Source organism: Ochotona princeps, chromosome 4, assembly GCF_030435755.1.
Source record: "Ochotona princeps isolate mOchPri1 chromosome 4, mOchPri1.hap1, whole genome shotgun sequence".
NCBI lineage: Eukaryota > Metazoa > Chordata > Mammalia > Lagomorpha > Ochotonidae > Ochotona > Ochotona princeps.
In genome coordinates this window covers 37,820,122-37,847,819 of record NC_080835.1, presented here as the reverse complement: position 1 = coordinate 37,847,819, position 27,698 = coordinate 37,820,122, and the positions used below count along the sequence as shown (strand labels likewise).

The 27,698-nt window shown below is 43.7% G+C and overlaps 1 protein-coding gene across 1 annotated transcript in view; it reads left to right on the top strand.

Moving 5' to 3' along the window:
- NAV2 (neuron navigator 2) overlaps positions 1 to 27,698 on the top strand; it is a 406,855-nt gene that overhangs the window by 164,780 nt on the left and 214,377 nt on the right. Inside the window, exons 5-6 of the mRNA XM_036494526.2 lie at positions 7,614 to 7,872; positions 16,411 to 16,577. Coding sequence (XP_036350419.2) covers positions 7,614 to 7,872; positions 16,411 to 16,577 — 426 coding nt within the window. The remainder of the gene's footprint in view (positions 1 to 7,613; positions 7,873 to 16,410; positions 16,578 to 27,698) is intronic.

Sequence of the window (27,698 nt, the reverse complement as noted above, 5' to 3'; positions counted from 1 at the left end):
ATGATGGCATTCAGTGGAGCAGATAAAGTTCTTCCGGCTAGATAGTACTTGTGCTGCCAGGGCAGGGCATGGTCCTCTCAGTCCTGGGACTGTTTGGATCCCAGGGACAAGTCTGTGCAAAATAAACAAACACAAATACACGTACACGCACACATGTCTGTGCTACATACACATGCACAAACAAGCCTGTGCTACACACACACACACACACACGGACAAGCTTGTGTTGCACACACATACAAACCTGTGCTACATACACACACAGATAAGCCTGTGCTACTCAAACACACACGCATGGACAAGCTTGTGCTACACACGCACTCTCACACGCCCTCCTCCCTGCCCTCACCAGCATGGACTTTGAGTCCTTTTAGAGTCTGAGTGTAATTAGCAACAAGGCTTCCAGGGAACACAGACTCTGCAGGTCCCCTGGCCCTTCAGCAGTCAGTCCTGCTCTGCCTCACTTGTCCTGCCACCTACCCCACCTTCTCCTTACCCTAGGGGACCTGGAATCAATGCTGTAGTTGTTGAGTGTGTAAGCACCAACCAGGCTCTTAAGGATTGTATCTGTATGAGCTCCAGTTCTCACAACTGAGGCTGTAGTTTTTTTAACAGCCTCTGTTTACAAGGGAGGCACTTTGCCTAAAGAAGTTGTGAATGATAATCCTGGGACACATTGCTAGAGAGGGGCAGTAACCCCATCATTTAAACCTAGGTGTGGGGGTTTCAGGTGGCTAACTTGTGAGTGTGCCATGTAGAGGAGAGAAATCAGACTGAACTCTGTTACCTGGAACATGGGGAAGATGGTGTGTGATCTAAGGAGGCATGTCTGAGGAGAGACCCTCATCTCTCTGCCCTTTCTCCATATGGACATGGCTCTTGTTGTCTCTGGTTCAATGTGCTGGGGAATCAGCAGCCTGGGCAGAAACTATGAAGTGGTTTTAAAGAATTTCCGTAACTGCCTTCCCCTTGTGCTGTTAAACCCCCCTTCTTTCCTGCTGGGTTGAGTTCCACTTAAATGATAGAATTCATAACTCTTTAATCATGTTATTAGAATAATTTTATGTCCACTGTGTGACTCATTATTGTTTATTTCTTCCACAAACTTTTAAAAAATATTTGTTCATTTGATTGGCAGAGTGGCAGGGAGAGAGAGAGATTTTGAGGAAAAGATAGAGAAACATCTTTGATATGCTGGGTTCAGATGCCTACAAGCAAAAACTATGTCTGCTTCTCCACTGTGGGTGGCAGGGACCCAAGCACTTCAATCATGCTCCAGTGCCTTCTCTGGTGCATTAGCAGAAAGTTCAGTAGGAAGCAGAGGGAGCAGAGGAAGTAGAACTTGAACCAGCACTCTGATGAAGGATAGTTGCATCACAGGCAGTGGCTTAAGCACTGTGCTACAACATCTGCTCTGCTCCCAAACCCCAAACTGTACTCATCTTCCCTGTATCATTCCACACGAGTGGCTATAGATGCTTGAAAAGGGTGATGGATATAGTCCCTGGACTTCCTTACAGGACTGGGGCACCATAGAGAAGAAAGTCATCATCCCTCTCTTGGATATCTATAACTCCCCCTTGTCTTAGGGACAGCATGTCTTGCTGGCTGGGTCTCATTCCTGGGCTGCTCTGAGCACTGCAGTCTTTTATGAGATCTGGCCGGCTCTTTCACCTCGATCTCTTGGTCCCTCCAGAACCTGCCACGGATGCAACAGAAACACCTGGGCTCCATTACACATTGCAGAGAGTAGCATACTTCCTGTCACATGACAGCAGCTCCCTGCCCTGTTATACAGTCACTGTATCGTTTCCCCACAGTCCTGTGGCCTAGAAGGCAGCTCTCAGCCAACTCTAATAACAACTTAGGAGTGAGACACCAGGCACCCCCACTTTCAGCAATTTTTGGCACCTCTTCTCTTAACTTAAGGTAGCACAAGGACCCCACTTTTGTGTTCCTTGGGAGAGAAAGAAAAATCTCCTCTCCATGATCATCTACCTCTATCTCCCAAAAGTGATGGTCTGTCATGTAGAGCTTCTTACACTGATGTTATTGGGAACAGTGACAGCAGGACTGGTTAGAAGATTGATGTTTATGTAGGAAGGTGTCTGGCCTCGAATTCTATCACCTCCTAATACAAGGGTAGTTTTGTTCTCAAGTTGGACTTTCTTCACTATTTCAGGGCACGTGGAATATATTGCTTCCTGTTAAATTATTGGAAGAAAATCCATTGATTGAAAACCTTCCATGAGCTTAGCATCCAGCTAAGCAATGTGCAAATTTGTATCTTATTTAATTTCCGAAGTCATTGCAAGTTTTATTCCTGTAAAAAACAGATGAGGAAAACAAGATGTAAGGAGGTCAGGTTATACGTGGGAGAAAGGAGGACCACATGTTGGGCAGTGACTAAGCTGTTTGCATCTGCTCTTTAAAGACCTGCTGTTTCTATTATTCTCTACTGCCCATCTCTAGCCACCTACAGAACTACTGGAGAAGCATCATACATAGTGTTTTTTTAAAAATCATGTCTTTTTTAATGCTTTTTGTTTTCCTTTTGAAGATGATTGAATGCCCTGAGGCTCCACCTCTGATTTTAAAAAAAATGGCAGTTGGAAAGCCCCAGAGATACATCTTCCACTCCTCCACAGTGACTCAGGCTCACATTGGCGCTCAGGCGGGAGTGTGCACCTGTCCTTGATATGTTTTCAGCTGCTGAGGCCTGCTCCATTTGCCTGTTCAAGGGCCTTTGTTCTAAGGCACAGATGGCAGGTGTTGGGGCCAAGGTTGAAGGCTTTGAGGAAACAGGTAGAGATGTGACTGTTTGGGAACTTCCTGGATTAGGTCTCCCTGCCCCACTTCAGGAGTCCTGGACCTTGAACCCCCATCTATTTTCTCTTGGAGTCTTGCCAGTGGGTCTCCCACTGTCTTGGAGTGATGTTTGAGATCCACCCCCAAAGTTTTTGCAATCCACACTTTACCAGTCCACAGATCATCCACACACCTGTGCCTGTGAGGAAGGATGGTCTTTTTCTCATTTTTGCTACCTGCCCCTCATCTATCCTGTAATAGAGAAGGGCAGAGGTCTCAGATAAGGCAGATTCTACTGCATGAAGCAGACATGTGCTAGGCATAGCACTTGGTGCTGAGGAGCACAGAAAATGGGATTAGTCAAGTAGTTAGAGAGCTGTGCTGATGCTGTGTGCTCAGGACCCTGTGAAGATCAGAAACAAAGTGCTCTTCCTGGGGCAGTCTAGGGAGCCTCCTAGAGGTGTGGTGTTTCTCTGGGTTTTACAGAAGGGATATGTCATGATTGGATAGGAAAGAAGGTAAAGGGCATAGGCAGCAGGATGGGGCAAAGGACTGCTCTTTCTCACCCTTGCAAAATGGAGAAACTTAGGCAAGAATATCCTTCTGCATGACTTTCGGAGGTAGTGAGTATATGCTTTTCAAGAGAAATTAGTTGCAAACCTGATTTGCTCAGTCTTAGATTGGAGCCCTAATGGACAGAAACCTAGGATCTGTTCTACAAAACGGAGTTTTTGATGCCAGATTGTTGCAGTGGCTATGCCCTTGTCAAACAAGCCTGAGGTTTCTCTTTAAAACCGTTGAAACATGAGGAAGCACTGGTGCACCAGGTTGAGCCGCTGCTTGGGACACTCATACCCATTGCACATATCAGTGGGCCTGCCTCTGATGCTGACCTATTCCTGCTAATGTGCACCATGCGAGGCAACAGGGGATGACCAAGTACTTGAGTCTTTTCCATGCATGTGAGGGAGTTGGATGGAGTTCAGGGTTCCTGGCTTTGGCTCAGCTTTGTCTTAAACTAATCCCAGCTGTTGTGGGCATTTGGTGAGTGAACCCACAGACGTGAGCCTCTCTAGTTTTCACCCTGTCATTCTTCTTTTCAAATAAAGAAAGATCAGTGCTTTAAAAATGTTGAAAGTGACATTTTGATTTAACTTGCCATGGAGCCCAGCATAAACCACAGTATCTAAGAAGACTGGAACCCATCAATGGGAACAAAAAGGCCAGTCAGAACCCACGGGAGATCATGGGGGAACTCAATATTGTCTTTGCAGTTTGTGCTTCAGTTTGTATTGAGGTGGCCATAAGAGGAGGAAAGAGGACAGGCTGCCAGGACCATGGTAACCTCCAGCTAGCTGGTCATCTTGGAAAGGTCCATTCTCTTCAGGTCTACATCAGTTACCTTCTCAGTAGGTCAGACAAAGGAGGTTAGTTGAGCAGATAGAAATGCTGCTCCTCTTCCAAAGCCTTGTGAAATGTCATGAGGAAAACATTTTTGTGGGCTCCTGGAGTCTGTTTTAGGCTTCCTGTGGAGCTGACTTACCAGGCCGTGCTATTTTGGACCGTGTCTGTTATAGACCACACATGGCATTCACTGTGTGGCTTTTCAAGCAGTCACCACTCATGCAGTTTTGTGATCTGAAAAGAAAATGAAACACTCCAAATGTCCATCAACTGATGAATGGATAAATCAAATGTGGTATCCATATAATGAGATACCAGCCAGCAGTACAAACTGATAAAATAATATGTTAAGTGAAGGAAGCCAGTTGTAAAAGAGTACATATTGCAAAATCCCATTTATATATGGGCCCGGCGGCGTGACCTAGCAGCTAAAGTCCTCACCTTGAACGCCCCGGGATCCCATATGGGCGCCAGTTCTAATCCCGGCAGCTCCACTTCCCATCCAGCTCCCTGCTTGTGGCCTGGAAAGCAGTCGAGGACAGCCCAACGCATTGAGACCCTGCACCCACATGGGAGACCCGGAAGAGGTTCCAGGTTCCCGGCTTCAGATCGGCGCAGCACCGGCCGTTGTGGCTCACTTGGGGAGTGAATCATCAGATGGAAGATCTTCCTCTCTGTCTCTCCTCCTCTCTGTATATCTGACTTTTAATAAACTGAATAAATCTTTAAAAAAAATCCCATTTATATGAAATGTTCAGGAAAGGCAAAGCTGTTGGAACAGAAAGCTGACTCGTGGTTGCCTGGGAGCAGATTTTGGAATTGAGTGCAGTTGAGAATGAGGCATCTTTATGGAATGATGAAAATATTGTAAAACTGGGATTTGTTAAACTCACTAAAAGTCATGAAATTGTAGCCTAAATTTTATGGGTACAAATTATATAATATCTCAGTAAATCTATTTTTAAAACCACAAAGAAGATCCCCATTCTGCTTTCACTAATTGGAATTACTCATGCTTGATTTGTTTCAGGGTACCAGGGACCGTGGCCTACTGTGGCTAAGCCAGGAGAATGAGCTGCTCCTAAGGCTTCTCCTGAACCTGCACTCAGTTCTGTAAAGGCTGCAGGTGGAGGGAGTCATTTCGGAGCAGGAAGTGAAGCACAGTTCAGCCAGTGTCCTAGGGACTTTGCCTTCGTTATCTTGCTTAATCCTCACTGAAATAACAAGCAAGTAGGAAAGGTACAGAAGGAATCAGGCTCAGATAGATGGAATCTTGCAAAATCTCCAAGTCAGTGATGGACTAAAGAGATTCAGCCGCAGGTTTTTCTGACTCTGGTTCTTTACCCTTTGGCATTTGGCACAGTGATTAAGTAAAACACCACTGGGGACCACAGCATTCCCTGTCAGAGTGCCTGGGCTTGAGTCCCACATCCACTTCCACTTCTAGCTTCCTGCTAGTGGGGAGGCAGCAACTAATGCTCAACCAGCTGGATCCCGTCGATCTACAAGGGAGGTGCAGGTTGAGCTCCGAGCTCCCGGCTTCAGCCTGGCCCATCCCTGGCTTTTAGGAGCACTTGGGATGTGAAGCAGTGGTTATAAGATCTCTGCCTCTGCCTCTGAGCCCTTCAAATAAAATGGAAATAAACAAATACTAAAAATCAGCCAAGTGTATTTATCAGCAGTGCTTTGCTCTTTGACAAATAGTGAAAGTTTCAGGAACAATGAGCAAACAGTTAGGAACAGTAAGTGGCTTACTATAAGTGGCTTAACCTTGGAGGTGGAGACAAGGCTGGCTCTTGTCTGCAGTAGGAACGGGCTGGGAGGCTGTAAAGGGTGCCAGTGTGGATGAACCTGCTTTTTCCACTGGGAAGCCTCGAAGTCCTTGGATGTGCTGAGTTATTGATTTCTCCTCTCTTTTTTTCTTGCATAGTTTTAAACAAATATTATGGAATATTTGATACACCAGAAAAATAAAAAATAAATGCCCTTGAGCTAACTTAAGAAATAAAACCATATCTTGCTTGCTTTTAAGTTCCCTACCCATGATGGGTATACAAGTTTACAACTAGCTTACAGCTAGTGAATGTTCAGCACAGATAGGAAATCATGGTTTTAGTTTTCCTAATTCTATGCTGCTGTCAGCCTTGCTTCATGATCAGACCCTGCTAGCTCCCACAGTGAGGCCTGAAAGCTGCTTTCCAGAAGTTTTGTGTCCAAGTCTTCAGAGCTAGGACATAGCTACACACCAACAGGAAGTCATTGAACCTGGGAGATCATATGTGGGCTAAAGTGCTGGGGCGGCTGCCTGTTCCTCCTCCTATGTAAGGGGCTCTTTTCTGAAAGGGCTTGTACCTGTCAACAGGTCTGGGCTTTGTACTAACCTGGATGTGTGTCTACCCCCTAGCCCAAGCTTCCCTCTCCCAGTCTCTGACTAGGCCTTGCATACTTCCTTGAGCTTCATGCCCTTCTGTCACCCCTGGCAGTTGAGGAAAGGAAAGCCAGCCCAGGGTGGCAGCAAAGCAGAGTGTCCTGTGTGTGTGTCCTCCAGCTTCTTCCTCTTCTCCATTATGCTGCATGTCCACCTGTCCTTCACCCTCAGAGTCTGTTTAGACTCTGCCCCATCAACATTTGATGTTAAAAGAACCACATAAAAGGAGGGATTGCTCATGTAGAAACCTCTTGCGATCTGTGGACTCTGCCTGTGAATAAATATTTTATTCTTCTCTGCCACTGTCTGAATGCCTCAAGGCAAATGCGTTTTTTACATCTGAAAAAATCATCTGAGTAGGAGGAATTCTTATTCCTTCTCTGTTCTGGCTTCTTTCAATATAGAAAACATTTTGTGTGAGTCCTTTACATGTCAGCAAACACCTGCAGTCTATCCCTACATCCAACCCAATTAGGGTTTTTTTGGTTGTTGTTGTTAAGTAGAAAAAGAGGATTTGCTGTGTGAAGTTAGCCCTTGGCTCCCTGCTGTATCTTGAACACAAACCAGGCAGAGCAGCCAAGGATCCAGGGAGTGTCCCTGAATGCTAGATGGCACCCTTGTCCTTGGACCAGTTACCTTGCCTGTGTAGCAAGCACAGTCTTGCTTGGGGACGCTTGCTATCTCCCTGGTGTCCTGCTTGAGAATTTTCTCTTGGCCGTTGCCGGGCATCTAGTTGAAACTTGCCTTGTGTATCCCCTGTAATCCCAGTGGAGGAGAATAAGCTTATTTCTTTGTGATTTCAGCCTGCTTTTAATTGACTGTGTTATCATGTAAGCATTTCAGGAAGTCTGTCATAGCCTTAAGGAGTAAAACTCACATGAGGGCTGCAGCAGCCCACTGGATGAATAGGAAGAAGACGCCACCCCCACCCCACCCTAACCCCACTAACAAGGATCTCTTTCCTGTCTTGCAGAAATCAGGAATGGAAACCTCAAGGCCATTCTAGGCCTCTTTTTCAGCCTCTCCCGCTATAAGCAGCAGCAACAGCAGCCCCAGAAGCAACACCTCTCTTCACCTCTACCACCTGCCGTGTCCCAGGTGACAGGGGCTCCTTCCCAGTGCCAGGGTGGCACCCCTCAGCAACAGGTGCCAGCCACTCCCCTAACCCCGTGCCAGCCTCACCAGCCAGCGCCACATCAGCAGTCAAAAGCACAAGCCGAAATGCAATCCAGGTGGGGGCTCCTCCTTGAGCAATAATTGTGTTTTACTGGCACCTTCTTTCACGAGTCTAACCTGTTTTGTGCATGTTTTTCATTCAAGCTTGTTCAATCAGTGCTGAATGCTACCAGTAGTCAGTGGGAAATTAGCATGACCTAGAAATGGACATGTTAAGGCTTCCTCCCTTGTCCAAAACATGCATTATTGAATCACCAGCAGCCAAAACCGATTAGCTGCTCCTGTCATAACTCTGACCCATTCCACACACACCTTCATGTGCCATAAACAGCTCCTAAAATAGGCTAGAAACCTGTTTTGTGTGCTGGCCTGCAAGCTGGGTGTTCAGTTACGTGTGTGAGTCATTTTACTTAGTAAAGGCAGTAGTTGTGTTCCAGGAGGCATCTCTGCTTTGCCAGAAGAGAAATGCTGAAGGCACCTAAGAGAAGTGGCAAGTGAAGCGGAGGAGGCAGCCACTCCTCTGAGTGGGGCTTGGTTTTTGTAGAACCCTGACAGTATTAAATGTTGTCAGAGGGAGTCCACCTTGCTGGAGTGAGCTCTTGCTCTGCAGAAATAGGGCCTTGGGTTTTATTGGTATTCCCAGACGTAACTGATGGTTAATCATTGCACTCACCACATACCAGATGTACAAGCTGAGTGCCAAGACAGTGCTACTATGGCAGTAGTTGCATTTGCATTCCTAAACAACTCTGCTGCAAACATTTAATGGCAGAAGCAAGGGAGAGGCTTAGAAACTAGAAATTTTTTCAATCATGGTAAAATTCTACAGACAAGCTGATGATGACTTTTTTGTACAGGCATTAGCTGTAACTCCAGAATGTCACTGAACAAACTGATGTCTTCATTTCATCTATTGTGAGATAAGCAGTCATGGCCATTTCTTTCCTGTCCTCCAGAGCACCAGCATTAAGAATCCTAGGGTTTCTTGTACACTCTTGTTGCCTTATATCACCCATTGTAGTTGGGCAAAGCATGAAGCTGCTCAACCACACCAAATCATTACAGCTCTTTGTCCATGAGAAATTTTCCAAGGGTGATGGTGTGCAAGCCAGCATGAATGGGTATCATGTAAATAAGACTTCCTAGTTCATTATCTCATTATGAAAAAGTGCAGATGAGGAGATTCCTAGAATAGCAAAGAGAACTAGACAGCCAGGCAGAGAGTCACTGTGCCCTCCCCTGCAGAACTGCCTGTGAGGGAGGCATTCCCTGGTCGGAGCATCCCTGATGGGCCTGCATGACTGAATGACTGGGACACATTTTTCAGGGTACATTCTGCAGAGTGACACACCCTGGATGCTAAATTGGGTTCTGTCGGAGAAGATGACTTTTGTGGAGGACAAATTGAGAAACCCGGCCTTAGTTATTATAATTGTTATTGCAGCTCTCTAGAGGCCCTTGAACCTACCAATGTGCATTCATTTATTTAGTGTAAGTCTTTGCCATGCATATTGTAGGCACCTTAGGGCCAATGAGGAATGAGATAGCAAAGATTCCTGCTCTCTCTATACTACTGAAGGAGGTTAGCAAATGAGTAAACAATGGAAGGGAAGGATCAGATAATGGTGAGTGTGAGTATAGGAAGCAGAGAAACTGGACCATTCATTTAGGTTGGGATAATGGTGATTCTCAGTGAAATTAGCCAACAAAGGAGTTGTAGGAGATAGCAAAGGACATCCGAGACACTGGCATGAAGGAAGCAGAACTCCCCTGTGACAATCCTAAGGAGACTGACTTTACCCATTCATTTCTTCTCACAGTTTACATGGTGGCCATGAACTTAATTCACACTTCACTCCGTGACACTCCTCTCTCCCATCAAGGGGACCTGAGATAAACATTGGCTCCAGGACCTGTTTTCCTCCCCATTTGGTTTCTATTGCACATACATTTTTTTCGGTTTCCATTCATTGAAGAAGAATTCAGATAATAAGTTTATTTTGTCCCTGCATTCCATTCTCTTCACTTTTGAATATATATAAAGCCAACATTGTTTTTCCTCAGATTTTTCAATGAAGATGGTATATATGGAAATATGGATGCAAGAAACATTTCTTGTATGTGCTTAATACTTAAACCTAACCAAGATTCTTCATACATACAAATGTATAACCCCTGAAAAAAACAACAGAATTTAGCAAGTTCAGCAGACTTTAAGTGGTCATTTCTACAATATTAAGAGCAAAATTCCTCTAACCAACAAAACATACAAATGTGGGTGCCCTTGTTTTGGATTAGCTGTATGGGCTGATTAGAACATTAGAACACTCATCTGAAAGGCAACAAGTAGAACAAGCATGTGGATGTAACATTTCTACATTGTGGAAAGGACTCAACTTAGTTTGCATAGCTACAATCCCTTGCTTTAGGCTGTCACTGTTGAGAGGCATTCAGGCTGACCAGAAACAGGAAAGAAATTTAATGTTAAACACACAGAGAATTTCTTAGATAATAATCTTAATTCTTAATGTTGGGAATAGATAATCCATAGAGTCAGATCTAGAAAGAAGCTAGCTATTGTGGGGGAAGAAAGTGGGCAGAGGGAGAAATCCATGAGCATTATCATTGTTAGTAGATTCTTACTGTTGCCTATATGTCTAACATATCATCTCTCTCCTCACTCATCTCTTCTTCCTTTTTCTTTTCTGTCACACAGTGCATCATCCAAGGACGCATCTCAAAGCAAAATCATCCGCTTCACTCTGGGTCAGAAAAAGATCTCTAGGTTAGACTTCTCTGTGTCCTGAAAAGCATGGTTGAAGCCCAACCCACTACTGTGTTCTTCCCTCTGCTCTGGCTGGCCTGCCCATTTCATGTTTGTGGTTCCAGAAAACATATCATGCTCTGGCTAATGACCCAATGGCAGTGAGTTTTGAGAGAGACAGAGAGAAATTCATTGTAAATGGGGTTGACGTGTACAGGATCTCTTTTTTTGCCTTGGTCGCTTTGTCAGAATCCATTCTGATTTAGGGAGAGGTGAGTTTCTAGGTAGTTTTTATGGTGATTTTGTGCTGACTTTGTTCCCTTGCTTCTTCTTGGCTCTAATCCCACCTCACCTGCATCTCATTTATGTGTGTTGTGCTTTTTGCAGTTGTTAAAATTACTAATATGGGTTCGTTTTTTCTCTTGAATTATAAAAACCTGAAGCATGAATAAAAATTAGAAGAGCTCAAACAGCAAGGCAGCTGTGAGGATACTTCAAGAAGTTTGTAGAAAATGGAATTAAAGGATTTATTTAGGTGCAGGCAAAGCAGGTTAAACCACTGCCTGTGACCTTGTGTGCCGTATGGAACCAGTTCAAGTTGATTGAACTGTCAGCTGTACTTTCCATACAACTCTCTGCTGTTGCATCTGGGAAAGCAGCAGAGACTGTCCCAAGCCCTTGGGCCCCTGAAGCCACATTGGAGAGCTGCCTCGAGTTCTGGGCCCTTGGCTTTGGCCTGGCCCAGCCCTGGCCATTGCAGGTATTTGGGCGAGTGAACCAGTTCTGGAAGATCTTTCTGCGTTGCTCCTTCTCCTTCTGTAACTCTGTCTTTCAAGGAAATAAATAATGCTTTTTTAAAAAAAAAATTAGTTGAAAAATATTGAAATTCACATTTTTATAAATCTTCAAAACTTCATGAAAATGCACAAAATGTTGCATGGCCTTAAAATTTTGACACCAAAAATAAAAGTGTCTTCGAATTCTGTTTTTCACAAACTTTCTGAATTTCCCACATGTGTCTTATGTATGTGGCTGTATCCTCTTGTTGCCTGGAAGAGACTGAATCAGTTTCCTAATAATTAAAATAGCTTTGTGTATACCTGTTTGGTCTCTTAAATCACACTCTGCATTATCTGCTACACTCTATGAGGATCGATTCTAGTAATGGGAAAAGCTACTGTTGTATTTGCTGCTACTTTTAAAGTGTCAATAATAACCTTTATCGAATGTACCACTTAATTGCATTATCTTATTTCATCCTCATATTAGTCTATGAGGTGACTCATGCTGTAGCCTCCATCTTCAGATGCATAAGCTAAAGCCGAAATTTACACAGAGTAGGGGAGGATGGGAATTGGGGATCAGGTGATCTAACCCCGGCACCCTTGCTTTAACCACTGTGCGACACTCTTCCTTTTTCTTGAGTTCTGTTATTGATGTTTTTTTTTTTTCAATCTCATAACTCAAACCTTACTTTAGCCTTTCCCCTCACATTGCCTTTGAAGCATCCTAACAGAAATTGTTGCTGGGTAAAAAAAAAAATCCTCCTCATTATTGAGTAATCAAGTATTTTCTCATTGATATCTCATGTTAAGGCACCCTACAGCTTCATTTCTCATTTCATTTGGGTTACAGATACATACTGAACATCAGCTTGCTTCCCAGTCCGCTAGCTTCTGGGTATCTTTTCCAGCCAGAGTTGACTTTCCTCAGAGGCCAGCTCTGAATCCAACTGGCTGCTGAGGAAGGAGCTGCCTGGTGGTGTGTACCTAAGGAGAGTAAGTCGGCGTGCTAGCCTTGCTTCAATGGGACAGGCTGGGGATTGTGTAGCAGACCTAAGTTCATCAGTGCCTTTTGTTGAGAAGCCAGAGAGGAAAAGCTTTCTCTGAAAAACAGAGCAGCCACCCACTGCTCTGGCAAACTGTTGTCTTCCCGTTAATCGGTGTCATGCAAAGGCCTAAGTATGGTGAAAGAAAGAGGGGAAGGCAGAGCTTGGAAGAAACCTGAAATCTTGTGTCTGTTCCCACGATGTGCACTGTCCTGGAAGACAAAGAGAACAGGAGCTAGCTGGGAAAATATCTAATGGGAAGCACATGCCCGGCCCAGGAAGGCTTTGTTATCAGTTCCAGATGATGGAAGAAGGCAGAGGCTGGGAAGCAGTGGGAAGAGAGGAAGGAGAAGAGAGGGCCTGTCAATTCCTCATGCAGCATCCAGGGCTGCCAGGTTTAAAGTAGGGGTCTAGCTTCCTTGTAGGATTGAATGACCCTGTAGAGTTACTGGTATGTGCATTTTGTCTCTTTTTAGGCCATTAGAAGGGTGTCGCATCTTGTCTTTTTTAGGCCAATAGAAGGATATTTTTTCCTTATTTGCCTAATACTCTTTTTTTTGCCTTATTCATCTGCACCTGTGAGAATGATTCTGACACAGGTTTTAGCTGATTAAGCACCGCTGTATATAGTAGTAAGTTTAGTTACCGAGGAGATCAGCCTCACCCCGTCTGAGCAGGCTACATCACCCAAAGATTTAGAAGTTAGTTTCTTGCTGGGACACAAATGATGATTCAGCACCAGCCAGAGCCCTGACCTTAATGAGCACCAGGAATAATTAGCAAAGTGGCAAGCATCTCCAGTGAGCCCCAGGTGGGAGGCTTATTTTGTGTAGTGGCTGAGAGGTGCAGTCTCACCTGGGCAAGCTTTTCATCTCCATGACCCTGAGTTTCCTTTTTAATAAACTGAATTTTGTCGTGAGTGTTAGGATAAAGTGAAATCATTTTAATTTCTTAGCACCTGGCATATAATCACTGTGCTATAAAGAAGCAATAGGGCAACTGTGGTGATTGAAATTGATCTGGACAGGTAGACAGGCCACTTCTAGCAGATCGCACACCATGGAAGTCTAACTATCTTGTGGGATGGAATCATGGGGCTTGGCATTCAGCCTTCTCTGCCTTACTGCTGAAAAGCAGATGCCATGGGAGTTAGAGATTTAACATTTAATCATCTTGTCTGGCAAAACACATTTCAAGTTATGAGCCCCCCAGCATGTGCACACAAGCTGCTCTTCTCCCTGGGAGAGGTCATCCTCTACTCCGAGCCTTTGAAGTGGTTTAGGGGGAAAGAACTGCTTTCTCCCCATCATCACGTACAGCGCATGGAGCGAGGAAGCACTTGTAGGTGCCGTGCTAGGAATGACAGTTTCACTGCCTTGCTTGCTCGTCTCTGCACATGTTGGAGAAGTTGATCATGACTGTAGTAGCAGCAGAATTGTTTTTTACTACCTCTGTTACACTACTTTTCTTAAGTTAATTTTGTTTTTTAGTGGCATGTCTGTTCCAGAGACCCCCATTGTGTCCTTTCATTTTCTGACTGTTTGGATGTAGATCTTGGAGCTGTTGGAACCTCCTAATGCTGTATGTGATGCAACCTGCCACCTCCTTTGTCAACATTTTTCTCCAGCAAGACAGCACAGTGGGCAGCATGTGTTATACCTGCAGCTGTACCATAGGAGCAAGACCTACTCTGTAGAAATTTTAATCCTAGTGCTGTAGACAGCAGATGCTTCCAGGGTAGGAGATGATAGAAGTTCCCATGATACATAAGAATGTTAACATTAATGAACTTCCAAATGTTAGCCAGAGGCCCAGGGTCTCATGTCACTGGTAAACAAGGAACTCTGCTCTCAGCCTCCCTAATTAATACCTCATCCCTGGAGTGTAGGACAAAGTGCAGGCTTCAAAGTGTGACCCACAAGGTCTTCCTTGCTCTGGACCTCCTTGCTTCTGCAGCCTCATTTCCTTCTCGGTCCCACAGTCCTACCATGGGCCAGCTCTGTTTTTCTTCTCTAGTTTTTTTTATAAGCCCTCCCTTCATGTGGGATTTTGACCTCCTAGCTCTCTACTCATGCTTCTAGTTCTCTATTCACCAAGCTGGTTCTTTCCCTAAGACGCTGAGTCTTATTTCAAATTTACAGCTATTTTGCTGTATAGGTTATTATTGTTCCAAGTTTTCAGTGCAGAGTATGAATCTCAGAGATGTTAAGAAACTTATGCCATGTCTTTTTGTGAAAATCCCACCTTCTAGTTGTCACATCACACCGCCTCACAGAGAGCCAGATTGCCTCATTGATTGAAGCTGGTGCTTGTCTCATACCTGGGGTGCCCAGAAATCCTGCAGTGGTTCAGTGCTGGATCAAAACAGTGGAGTTCTCCAGAAATTCTGAAACACATGCCCTTTTCCCTCCTCATTGCTTTTTGCTTCCCAGTTTGTGGCAGTTTCACCACTCAAGTCTAAATGCTATGACTTTCCTTACCATGCACTGTTAATACCATTGCTGTGACATAATCTTGGAGCAAGCCTATAATCCTTTTCCAGACCTATCTGTGGACATAAAGGCTCCTGCAGACTATGGCTGGGTTGCATGTGAGAACTCATATAACACCTACCTGAAGGACTTGGAGGAAGTGGTTTGCATTGTATGGAGAACTGAGGGGTGGGTACCAGAACCCATTTGTTATATATATTTGATCACTTGTGCTAACTGAATCTAGTCCTACACTGTGGAGGTTTGTACCCCATTCTGTCTGTCCTGGCACCCCAGGCCTGTCTTGATCGGGTGAATATCTTCTCCAAATAAGGCAGGGGAAATTAACAGAGGAGCAGATCCTCCCAGTGCAGTGGGGAGAATGCCTTACAGTTCTAACTGCCACTTCCTGGGGGAAGAGGTTAACTCCCTCCATCTTCCAGCTCCCAGTCAAGGAATTGGGCCAGCGTTTCAACTGTATAAATTTTACAGCCATCTAACACCAGCTTATGTTCTCTGTTTATTCTCCAGCCATCTTTCTTGCTCAGCCAACAAGAAAAAGTTGAAAGTGATTGCCTGCTTCCATCTAAAATGCTTCCAGACCAAAGATTTCTTTGGTGCTTAGAGCTGCATGGAAAAAGAGAAGGTTGAAAGTTTTATGGGTTGAAAATTCAGAACTTATCACTAGACCTAATGCTAGTTGACTGAGATTCCAGTGGCTTTTAAACACAGCTAAGTGGGTTTTAGCTGAAAATATAATGAAATGTTTCGTGATTTTTTTCATCTTTCAACTTTGATGATTGGAAACAGCCTGTTTCATGAGTCCCTGGACCAAAATTCAGATTTGGAGCATTCTTACACTTAACTCTTTGGGGATTGAGCTGTGTTTAGACATATTACAAAGAAATCTGGTGGCTCTATTTCCCAAACCTCCCAAAATGAGGTGTTTTATTTAAAGGGAAAGTAGATGTCTGTCTTTATACTAACAGATTCCTGCTGATTTTACAAGAAGAATGTATGATTTTATCCATCTACTCTGTGGAAAAGTTGGGCTTCAGCCTTAAAGAAATGCCTACAGAGACAGGTTGTCAGGTGTTGAAGGGAAATATATGTCTGGACAAGTATTTCCCACTAGGCCATAAGTTTTCATTGCATTTGTGTTGGGTTCTAAGTGGCAGCAATCCCTTTCTTGATCCTTACATCCCTGAATTATGGCAAACACTGTCTCAATACTCACCCCAGAGGAAAAGAAAGATAAGGTTTGTGTTTTTAATCAGCAATTATATTCTTATGTTTTCTCTTCAAATTTGTTTGTCCAAAGGAAGACTGTTTACATTTTGCTCTTGGACTTCACTGGAGATTATTAGCCTAATTGTTTATCGTGGTTCTACCAACTCCTTTGCCTGACAGAATTCTACAGACCCAGAGTTCACAATGGTTTCTTCTGTACTCTGCATGACTGGAATTCTTTCTTTTGACACTGCTGTTTTCTTGAAACTGAGTGCATTACTCTGTTGCTTTTGCGTTTTAGACTTCCGGGTCCTACCACAAGAGTATCCGCTGCAGGCAGCGAGGCCAAAACACGTGGAGGATCAGCTACTGCTAACAACCGTCGCAGCCAGAGCTTTAACAACTATGACAAGTCCAAACCAATCACCTCCCCACCCCCGCCAACACCACCAAGCAGCCATGAGAAAGGTGAGTCATCTTGTTGAGGGTCACTGGTGGAAGCGCTTTCACAGAGTATCTGTGTAGTTCCTTTGGGTGAGTTTAATTAGGATCTGGGAAGGGTTGTTAATAGGATAGAGAAAATGGGTGACAGCTACATCCTTGGCTGGCAGAAACTTTGTGAGTGGAGGGGAGAATTAGTGTTATGTGTGAATCTCAACAGGAATAATTATGTGTTTGGGTGGAAGCTCCTAAGAGACCTGGCCACAGAGAGAAGCATAGTATTTAGACTTTGAAAATAAACTATTGTAGAATATGCTCCACATGTTACATGGTTTTCAGAAATGCAAGATTCCTGGGAAACGCATTTTCTGAGCTAATAAGCTCTCTACTTATCAGAAATGATGAGGGCAGTTAGGAACAAGGAGGTTTTCGCTTTTTTAAAAATCAGGAATGTGGGTTGGCTAAGTGAAAATCTCAGTTACAAATAAGGAGTGAGCAGCATTGGTCTCTGGGTTGTGATGATGTGATTCTTGCCTTAAAAGGATATGCTGTTTTCACTATACATAGTACTGAACTTTGTGGATGGGAGAATGAAAGGTAACTAGCTACTGTAGTAGCTTTCTGCACAGAAGCTGCTAAAATACCCTGGCTGGCTTCAGCCTGCATCTGTTGAGAAACTGAGGCAGATTTTTAGAGATTTATTTATTTGTTTGAAAGCCAGAGTTACAAAGTGAGATGGAGAGAGAGAAAGGAAGAGAGAGGGAGAGAAAGAAGATCCTGTATCCACTGGTTCACTCCGCAGATATCCACAATGGCCAGAGCTTGGCTGAAACCAGGGGCTAGCAGCTTCTCTTGGATTTGCCACATGGGTTACCCATTGCTAATTTTCTCAGGCCTTCTGCAGGGAGCCAGACAGGAAATGGAGCAGCCAGAGCTAGAATCAACACCCTTATGTGTCACCAGCATTGCAGGTGGTAGTTTTACCCACCATGAAAATCCACCAGAACATTCTCCCCCTTCCCCAACTGCTTAAGAAAAAAGATGTATTTATTTATTTGAAAAAGTTATAGAGAGAAATGAGACAGTTTTGAAGGCTCTTTCCTAAGAAGCAGTGCTGTCCTCAATTCCAGCCAGGCAGAGTGAGTGAACCTTCTTTGAGGAGACATGCTCAGTCTCTTGGAAACCTCTCCTGCCTGATAGTGTGGAGGTTGCCCATCACTGTCCCTCCACTCGTCTGAGGCCCAGGGGAGCCGATCTCCCCCAAAGGGCACCAGGGCCTGTGCGCCCCTCCTATAGCTGTGAAGGAGCCTAGTACTTGCCCATCTACTCCTGCAACCCAGAATCACTGGTTCAGTGGATAATCAGTGCCTTCCCTTGAATAAATAAGCCTGTGAAGGACATTTATGTTGGGCTGATGATGGGCAGAAGGGTTCCCACCTCCTGACACTGGGAGCTGAAACCATAACAAGGATGTCTCAACTGGCCAAGAGTTTTTGTGATCCAGCCCTTGGTTTCTGCCTACAGCAAACCATTTTTATTTCATGGATCTTTTTGCCTGTTCCCTTTATTCCTTTTTTTTTAAGATGCCCAAGTGTATTATTTTTAAGTATGTTCAAGTTATAAAAAATGAGCTTGTAAAATGCTATGCATCCAGACACACACACATACATACATATATGTATATATATTCTCAAGTCAAGGTTCTCTTTTATATGCTTCTTCAAAGTACCAATATAGAACATCCACCACTTGGAACTCCCTACTTTCCCACTACACTTATGTATGTGTTTGCAGATTTATCCATATCTGTCTCTGTGATAATTTTTATTCCTTATATCAATGATTAAAAGCTCAAATTTTTGAGTATCAGATATGTACCTTGTTTTAGCACCATTTTACCAAGAATTAAAGCAAAAAAGAACAATTTAAGTCACTACTGAGCTCGGCCCAGTGATGATAAGAGGATGAACTGGTTTTGAGATGAAGTGTTTCAGTTCCGGGACCCAGATCAATACTGTGCTTTCCTTGGATGGGGGAGGCAAGTACTTGGGCCTTAACTGTTGAGGTTTGGCTAGAGATGTGCCAGTGCCTACCTAAGCTGAGAAGGGGAAGGTGCTTGATCAGACCCATTTAGGTCATGCCCCCTGCAGACCAGTTCATTCTTATGCTTTGGATCTTTGGGGAGATGCTATCATAAAGATGTCTGAAAGACAAGTGTATGACCAAAGTCTAGAAACCAAGAATATGAAGGTAGAAGTTCTTACTAGAGGGCATAAATGTGGGAAAATACTCTGTTCCAGAATCCACCACACATACAGGGCCACTGGGACAGCCCACTGTAGCCACAGTAGCCACAAATCTGTCCCTGTGGGGAGAGGAGATTCCCATGAATGTGCCAGGTAGCTGAAGAGCAGTGAATTTTTCTTAAAAATGTATTTTTTGAGAAGCAAAGAAAATAAAAGATAAACGACTGAGCAAACATGAAGGCTATCATTCAGTGGTCACTCCCCAGTGCCAGGCCAAAGCGGGAAGTCATAAGCACCATCTGGATCCCCTATATGGATGGCAGAGATGAAGTATTTGAGGAATGGCTGCTACCAGGCTGTTTGTGTCAACAGAACACTGGAGTCAGGAGTCAGAGCCTGGACTTCACCTAGGTACTCCAACAAGAGATATGGGCATCTTAACCACTGTGTAACTGCTAAACAAAATGCCCTCTCCAAGAGCCCACTTAAAGGACTGTTGTCATGAATTCTGAGAGATGCAGTTCCCGAGAAAGAGACTTCAGTGTCAGAGGAAAGAAATGCAAGTCATTCTTATTTGTAGAGCATATGCTATATTCTAGAGGCCTTGATTATTGTTATATTGATATTTGCAAACTTTCCAGGAGGTATATATTGTCAACTCAGTTTCCAGATAGAGAAAGTAAGGCTAATTGGGATTAGGCCATTTGCACTAGAATTTTTTATTTGTTTTTAATTTTAGATGATGCTTATTAACATAGTTGATCACAGTGGGATGGGTCAAGGGTTAGGAAAAAGTGGGTGTGATCATTGTTTCCAATTTTTCTATTTTTCCTTCTTGTTTCGGGGGGGAGGGGAAGATAAGGGAAGAAGCCATACCCAGCCTCCCAACTGCTCTAGTATCCAGGGATGGAGAATATCCACCTCATATCAAGCCAGGGTTCCAGTGTGGTGCATACATCTAGGGTTCTGTCTAGGTGATTTTGATAGTTCTGAAATGTTGCCAATCTCACCAATCCCAGGATGAGGAGCCCCTTTCAAAGTCTACTGGCTAACGTAGTTGGCCTCAGAGTCTCCATTCACCCACATATTTGCTGTCATCATTGGGCTAGGGTAGTTGTCCAATTTGTTCTGTCCTCCTTCTTCTGGAATGGTACAAATATCCCCAGCAGGGCTCAATGGGCTGTCATAGCCTACATCTGGGCCAGCTGTCCACTACTCCGTCTTTTCCACTGAGGAGGACTAGTTCTCACATGTGGACCAGGGTCCCCAGCCAGGTGGTCTGGGTCCTACCAGACCTGGCCCCCACTACACAGGCGGGCCAAGGACCCAGGTCAGGTGACCCAGGATCCGCTGGACCCCCAGGTCCTGGGGCTTATGGACTCAGCCCCCCACCACACAAGCAGGCCAAGGACTCGGGCTTGGCAACCCTGGTCCCAGCAAACTCCCATCCTGGGGGCTCCTGGACCTTGCCCTCACCACTCAGATGGGCAACCTAGGCTCTTTTTACACTAAAATTTTAGATGCACATTTGACGTTGGAATTAGTTCTGTTATGTCCACTGGAAAGCAAGTGTCTGTAATGGGAAGCAAGTGTCCGTAATGGGAAGCAAGTGAGGTCATACATGCACATTTACGATGATAAGCATGCTGGCAATGGCTGTGGTGTTGGGGAGGATGTGCTTATACCCCTCTCATTGCAGGGAGGAGCAATAGAGTAAGCAGCAGGTCGGCATTAGTGTTTGTATACTTCCCTCAGTGTAAAGGATCAGAGCTTGCTGTGTTTCCTCTTTCTTCATTCCTGGTCCCCATCTTCTCTCTGGATCTGACCTCTTTATTGTGACTCATGGGATAGCCAGCTTATGTGCAAGGTAAAGAATGTGGGGATGAAGCAGAAACACTCCAAACTCCTGGCAATGTGTAAGACCCAGGTGATGTACATTTTGGGTATAGAAGTTCTCATCGCTTGTTCTGGGAAGCTCCAAGATCAGGATGGATGTATTAGGGAACTGACTAACTCACTAGGATTGGGATGTATTTGTGGTGTGAAGCTTTTTCAGAAGAGGAAAATCTGTGATGTGACCTCATTGCACCCCTTCATCCTTCACTGAAGCTTTCTTGTGAATATATCAGGTCCTTGGTTGGATTCTGGCCAGTTGTTCCACCTTCAGGTGAGCCCATCCTTAGATGTTTTAAAAATTGTGTTGGGCCCGGTGCGGTGGCCTAGCAGCTAAAGTCCTCGCCTTGCACATGCTGGGATCCCATATGAGCACTGGTTCTAGTCCTGGCAGCCCCGCTTCCCATCCAGCTCCCCACTTGTGGCCTGGGAAAACAATCGAGGACGGCCCAAAGCCTTGGGACCCTGCATGGGAGACCTGGAGGAAGTTCCTGGCTCCTGGCTCCGGATCAGTCCAGCTCCAGCCATTGTGGTCACTTGGGGAGTGAATCATCAGACAGAAGATCTTCCTCTCTGTCTCTCCTCCTCTATATATATCTGACTTTGCAATAAAAATACATCTTTAAAAAATTGTGTTGCATTATATATTACATTAACTCTCTTAACCAGTGTGTAGTTTATAATGTTAAATCTATTTCAATTGCTACGGCAACCAATGGTGAGAACTTTTCTGTCTTACAAAGTGGAAAGTCTATACCCATCTAACAATAGCTCCCAATTCCCTATCCCCTCCCACCAGTCAGCCCCTTGCAACTACTATTCCACCTGGTTCTGTGAGTTTAACTACTCTAGAGATCTCCTGTAAGTGAAATGATCAATGTAGTATTTGGCCTTTTGTGGCTGCCTTATTTTACTTAGCGGGATGTACTCCAGATTCATCCATGTTGTAGCATGTAATTCACAGGCATTAACGTGAGAACTGTTGACCCATGAGTCTCACCCCTAGGAAAGATCTCATTACATTGATAAGTTAAATCATGAAGTATTCTGTCCATAATTGACAGAGATCTTAAAATACTTAATGCTTACAAATTACTAAGATACAATTAAAATAGGTAACTATCAAAACTCATAAAACACTTACTTTATACCTTGTGGGGAAATCAGACTTTTGAAAACCATGCTGCCTCCTGCTATCATCACTGAGTTCCATGGAAGCTGAAAAAAAGGGACTGATAATACTTCTTCCCTAGGGGACAAAAACTGGAGTCTCACACAGAATTCCTTGACGGTCGTGTAACATGCTGACCAAGTATACACACAAAGCAAAAATTTTGCTGGTTTCCTAGAGATGGACCTTCAATTGGTCTGTGAGATTTGGAGAGAGTCTACACATCTTCAGGAGCCCCGCCAGCTGTTTTATCATCATCCTTGACTGACCTGGGCAACGTGTAAGCAGACTGGCTGTGAAAAGCCGGTGCCCAGGGATGCTTGGGATGTGTATGGCTGGCTTGCTTCCCTTGTTGGTTAGGAGTGGCCCTAGTGGTTAAGGTTCCCGACTAGAATCTTAGATTTTTAGAGCAAGGACATAGCTGTTGTCCTAAGGATTTGTGACAGTTTCTAGCCTTGCTATCCTTTAGCTTGCATCTTCTGAATAGATTAACTCTGCCAGGAATCTAGTACTTTTCTAAATTATCATATGAATTTGAAGCATTTGGTATTCCTAGACTGGCTTCTATGCATATGGAAGATGCTGTCTCTTGAATAATGCAATTTTCTTCATTTATAGAACAGCTCCATGCCTTTATTATATTTTCATTACAAAAATAATCATGTTAAGTGTTAAAAATACAAAAATGTCTTAGAAGATAAAATACCCTATATAATCCTGTGTCCTAGAAACAGCCACAATTTACTTCTATTACTTAATATGTATATGCTATCATTTTAATAGATAACACTTTCGTAGTGTTTCACTGTTTGTCAGATGGCATGTTAAAGTACCTAGTAATTATTTGTTCAATTCTTCAGGATATATATATGTATATACACACATACACACATACATTCATATATAAGTATGAATAGAAGTCAGTGTTTGGCCCTGCTGTGAGGTTGCCTATTGGAATGCCTGCATCCCATATTAGAATACCTGGGTTTATGCCCGTTGGCTCTAGCTTCTGATTCTGACTGCTTGCCTATGTAAACCCTGGGAAGAAGCAGTGCTGGCTCAAATGGTAGAAGTGCTGCCACTCACTCATGTGGGAGTTCCAAACACCTAGCTTCAGCCCTTGACAGGGAGGCTATTCAGAAAGTAAGCCAGCAGATCAAAGTTATTCTGTGTTTCTGTCTCTCCTAACAAATAAGTAAATTAGTAAGATTTTAGATAAATATAAATGAAATCACCAGTCACATACAGCAATCTTTTGTCATCATCGTTGCATAGTACTCTGTTGTATGGATTTACCTTAACCACCTTCATTTATGGATTCTATTTTTTGGTATTATAGATATATAGATACAATACATAGTTATGGCTATTTTTGATATTATGGTTGTATGTATGTCTTCTCACATTTATACAACCAGCAGTGGAATCACTGCATCAAAGTGCACATAGCACTTTCAGTTGTTTGAAGACTTTAAATTTGTATTCCCCAAGGGTTAGACCTATTTATATTGCCAGTGCTGGGCTAGTTTCCCTACACTTGAAACTGTTTTGTCTCTCTCTGGGACCAAAAGTGCACATTATTTTTAGAAGCCAGTCAACGGTATCATTTGATAAATCTGGCCTTGGTGACATACTGAGAGAGGACCATGGCATCAAGAGAGCACATGTAGTTCATAGCTTGAAATCAAACTCTTGGCTCACAGGATAGTTCACTTCTCCAGCCTCAGTTTCCCTGTTAGTGAATCTAAAGTCATCCATTGCTGACCTCTGGGAAATATGGATGGATATATTACCCTACACAGGCTATCGGCTTGTCTGGTGTAAGTGGCACCTGTGCTTACTGGTGGGTCCCTCCTGTGGCCCTCATTCTCTGTGTTAATTCCTTTCTCTTTATGTATTCTTTTCCATCCTGGGCAGAAGAGAAGAGCCCGGCCTAGCTGAGAACAGTGTGTAGTCTTTGACACTGTGTCCTGTCTTAGCAACACTGGGGCTGTGGATTTAGAACCTGTATAAGCATTATCACTTTAAGTTGGTGGAGCAGGTTGTTTATCTGAATTAGGAACTGGGAGATGTAACCATGTAGACATTGGCTGTGCCCTCCCATTGACTAAATTATGACATGACACTACAGTTTGACTAGAGGGAATTGATGTAGTATCCCACATCATGTATGAAAGAATTCAGTCAGCTTCATGTGATTTATTTCATTTGTTCATTTTGTCACTCTTTTTACAGAGCACATGCTAACAACTCATCATTGGGTGGTTGTAATGACAGGACAGAGGCATTCACACTGCTTCCCAGGGCTCCCACATTCAGTAATAGAGAAATGACTAGAGTTGTGAAGGAAAAGATGATCTTAGGAAGGCTCAGAGAAGACTTCCAAGAAGAGATATTGTTGTCATTGATTTCTATCCCCAGAGTTTTGCTTGGACAAGGAAGAGAAGGCAGGGCAAGGAATGGCTCAGCCTGTTCTTCTGGTCCAGGTGTTGATCTGAGCGCCAACTTCTGAATTCACAGCATTATGTAACTTGTGTTGTATGTCAGGCCTAGAGAGGGTATGTGGGGCAGAGGTCAGGTGCTAGTACTAGTACTCAGTGATGTGTGATTGGGAATTGAAGTTGCCATGACCTTGGAATTATGTACTGGGGCAACATCTTAAATTTTAAAGGATTCTCTTGAAAATTATTTGTAATCAGAATCAGAACTTTAGCCCACATGTTGAGACAAGGAGGGCAAGGTGGGATGGAAAATACCAAACACAGGGACTTCATGGGATCCTTGAGAGACAAGATGAGCAAATGAAGAATGAATGAAGAATCCCTCCAATCCCCTGGCCAGAGCACAGTGAAGTGGAGAGAAGATAATATGGTTAAAGGGAAAATGCCTTGAAGGCAAACTGCTCAGTTGTCTAAGTAGTCTGAATGCTGGCTCTGCACTTTCCACAAGAATGACTTTGGGCAAGTACAGTAGTCACCAGAATATTTTTTTAGAATCACTCTGTCATGGGCCCCACTGACAGGGCCCATTGTTCCTCTTCCAAAGGAGTGATTGTGCAGCCATCCAGGTGCTGTCCTCTCCCAACCAGGTAACAGTTCAAACCTTGAAAAGGGCAGGTGCCTGAGTCACTGTAGCTTAAGCTCCACTTAACTCAAAGGAGTCTGTATCTCATCTAATAGCCCCATATGCACGATGTGTATGGTTCCCAAAAGATTCATGCTCCATTGGTGGTAATAACACTCACAGAAGCCCAAAGTGATGGTGTCTCAAAGACATATTTGGACGTAACCTACAGTTCTTCCCAGTCCAGATGTGGTATTTGAGAGTCATTTTTTTTTTAACAGTGAGTGATGTTGGTTGGTGACATCGATGGTTTTCTATCTTTATCAGTTTCCAGGGGAGCAGAGTTCAAAGATTAACCCACAGTCAACTTCTGCAGAAGAGAAAAGGGATTTGCTAAATCTTTCCCACCAGCAAATCACTTCAATGCTCCATGTTTCAGTTTATGTATGTGTAGCATAGCAACATACTACTCAAGTTTTGATGATAGGAGAAAATTATATTCTTTCGAATTTTTGGCATTGCTGAACTCAAATGATCTGTCCTCGTCACCGCTCCATAGCCTGCAGATACTTCCAGGAAAAGTGTGACTTTCAGTTGCTTCCTTATTGCACTAGTGGCCACCATTTTCCAACTGTGAGAAAATCACTAAATTCTGAGCAACTGTAGCAATGAGCAGATGGATGTTTATGGCTCCAATGCTAAAGACAGATTTCATGTTTATGGTTACTGTAAAAGATTACATTTCACACTGTAGTTTCTTTTTGTTCTCAACAAATTATTAACAGTATCTAATTCACTGGATGAGAAGTCCCCAAATGTTTGACAGTTTTTTTTCTTCCCCCAAAATAAAGCCTAAGCCATAGTGTTTTACTGTTACTATATGTTGTTAGTACCTACTATGATCGGCACTGTGGTCAAAGGCTCACAGCTGAAGCCCCATGATCTGGTGAAATTAAGGCCAATTCAAGAATCTCGAGGTAACTTTCATGAAACCCTGTACTGTCACCCTTTGGCGTAATTGCTAGAAATTCAAATCCCCAGGTGTTACACACTTAGTCGTTCTAATTCACATGTCCAAGTTTGATCCCAGCAGTCTACGTCGTATGCCGTGTAAGTCTTAGGGTGCTGACGTTTGAGAACCTTTGTCCCTGCAGGACTCTTTGGTTCTTTTTAAATAGAATACTACATTCTAAGAGCTCTGTGATACTCAGCAACTATTTTGTAGTATGTTTTTGTGGAAGATGCAGATATTATAGCCACAGCCAGGCTGAGACCCCACACGTGGCAGGAGCTCCTTCAGTGGGAACCATTTAAATGTGCTTAGACATTTTGTCATATGCATATTCACCCCTACTATCAGAGCCAACAAACTATATTGGGTGGACTGACCTACTTGTGAGGATTTTTTTTTTATAAGATTGATATATTTGAAAAGTAGAATGACACAGAGAAAAAGGTAAGAGTCTTCCAGTCACTGAATCTCTCTTTAAATGGCTTCAACAGTGACAGCTGGGCCAAGCCAAAGCCAGGAGCTAGGAACCCCACCCAGGTCTTTTGCATCGGTAGCAAGGACCCTGATACAAGGATCATCTTCTGATGGCTTTCTGGCTGCACTAGCAGGAAGCTGGGCAGAGCGGGGAGCAGCTGGGATTCAAACCACATGGGAGATGCCTCTGTCACCAGCAGCCACTAAAGCAAACCCACCACAGCACTGCCCCTCCCACCCCCACACAGACGTTTGTTTTCTCTTGGTTTTATGCTGCTGCCTTACTTTCTTCAGTGAAGTTCTTATCTTTTATTTATATATTTTTTGAAACTTTCCTTGCTGTTTTGTTTCAGCTGAGCTAGTAGAATATAAGGATGAGGATTAACTAAGGCTAACTATGAAGATAATGTAAGAAGTTGGTAGAAAACAGAACTGAAAGGTTAGTTTGAAATTTGTGCACTGCGTTTTCTTTCTTTTTTAAAAACACATTTTCTTAATATACACTTTCCGTGAAGTTACTAATGACCACACATTTGTAGACATTTCAGATTTTCTTGCATGCAAATAAACTTTGAATTCCATCTTTTCACGCTTATTTTTAAAAATTTTTCCCTCCTACTCAGGCTGGGGGTTTAAAAACAGAGGTGCAGCTATGGGAGCGGAGGAGATAGAAGGTCAAGAGGGTCTCCATGGTGGGTGTCAGCTACCCTTGCCCTTGCATTCACACTCCCTCTCTCTGAGATCACTGTCAAAAGAAGGGTGAGCCTGGTGTAGCCACCTTGAAAGGAGCCCAAGCTCTGGGCCTTGCCTTCCTCCCCCCCACCCGTTGCTTTTGTCCTTCTCCAGTACTGAGTCCTCCAGCAACCATCAAAGGGGAGCAACTGTTACCTGGTGAGGTCTGCCTCACCACCTTGGAAACTTTTTTCTTGCTCTGCTGTGTAATTCAGGAGAAACTTCAGAGGATAAGAGGCAAAAATTTCCTCAGTGTGTACAAGCAATAACATCAAAGGCTAAAACCATCCACTTTCACTAAGAAAAATTAGGCTATAGCCATGCTTGCTCTTCTATAACTAAGAATGTATTTCAAAACAAATATGGAAACTGCTATTTTCTGTTACGTCTATGTATAGCTGATATATATCTGACATATGTATAAATGTCAGAAAACAATCTATATACATATATCGACATAGATATATCCTTTCTGTAAAATGCAACCAACCTGGGGCTGGCATCATGGCACAATGGACCGTGTGGCTCCAGCATTCCACATAGTGCCAGTTCGTGTC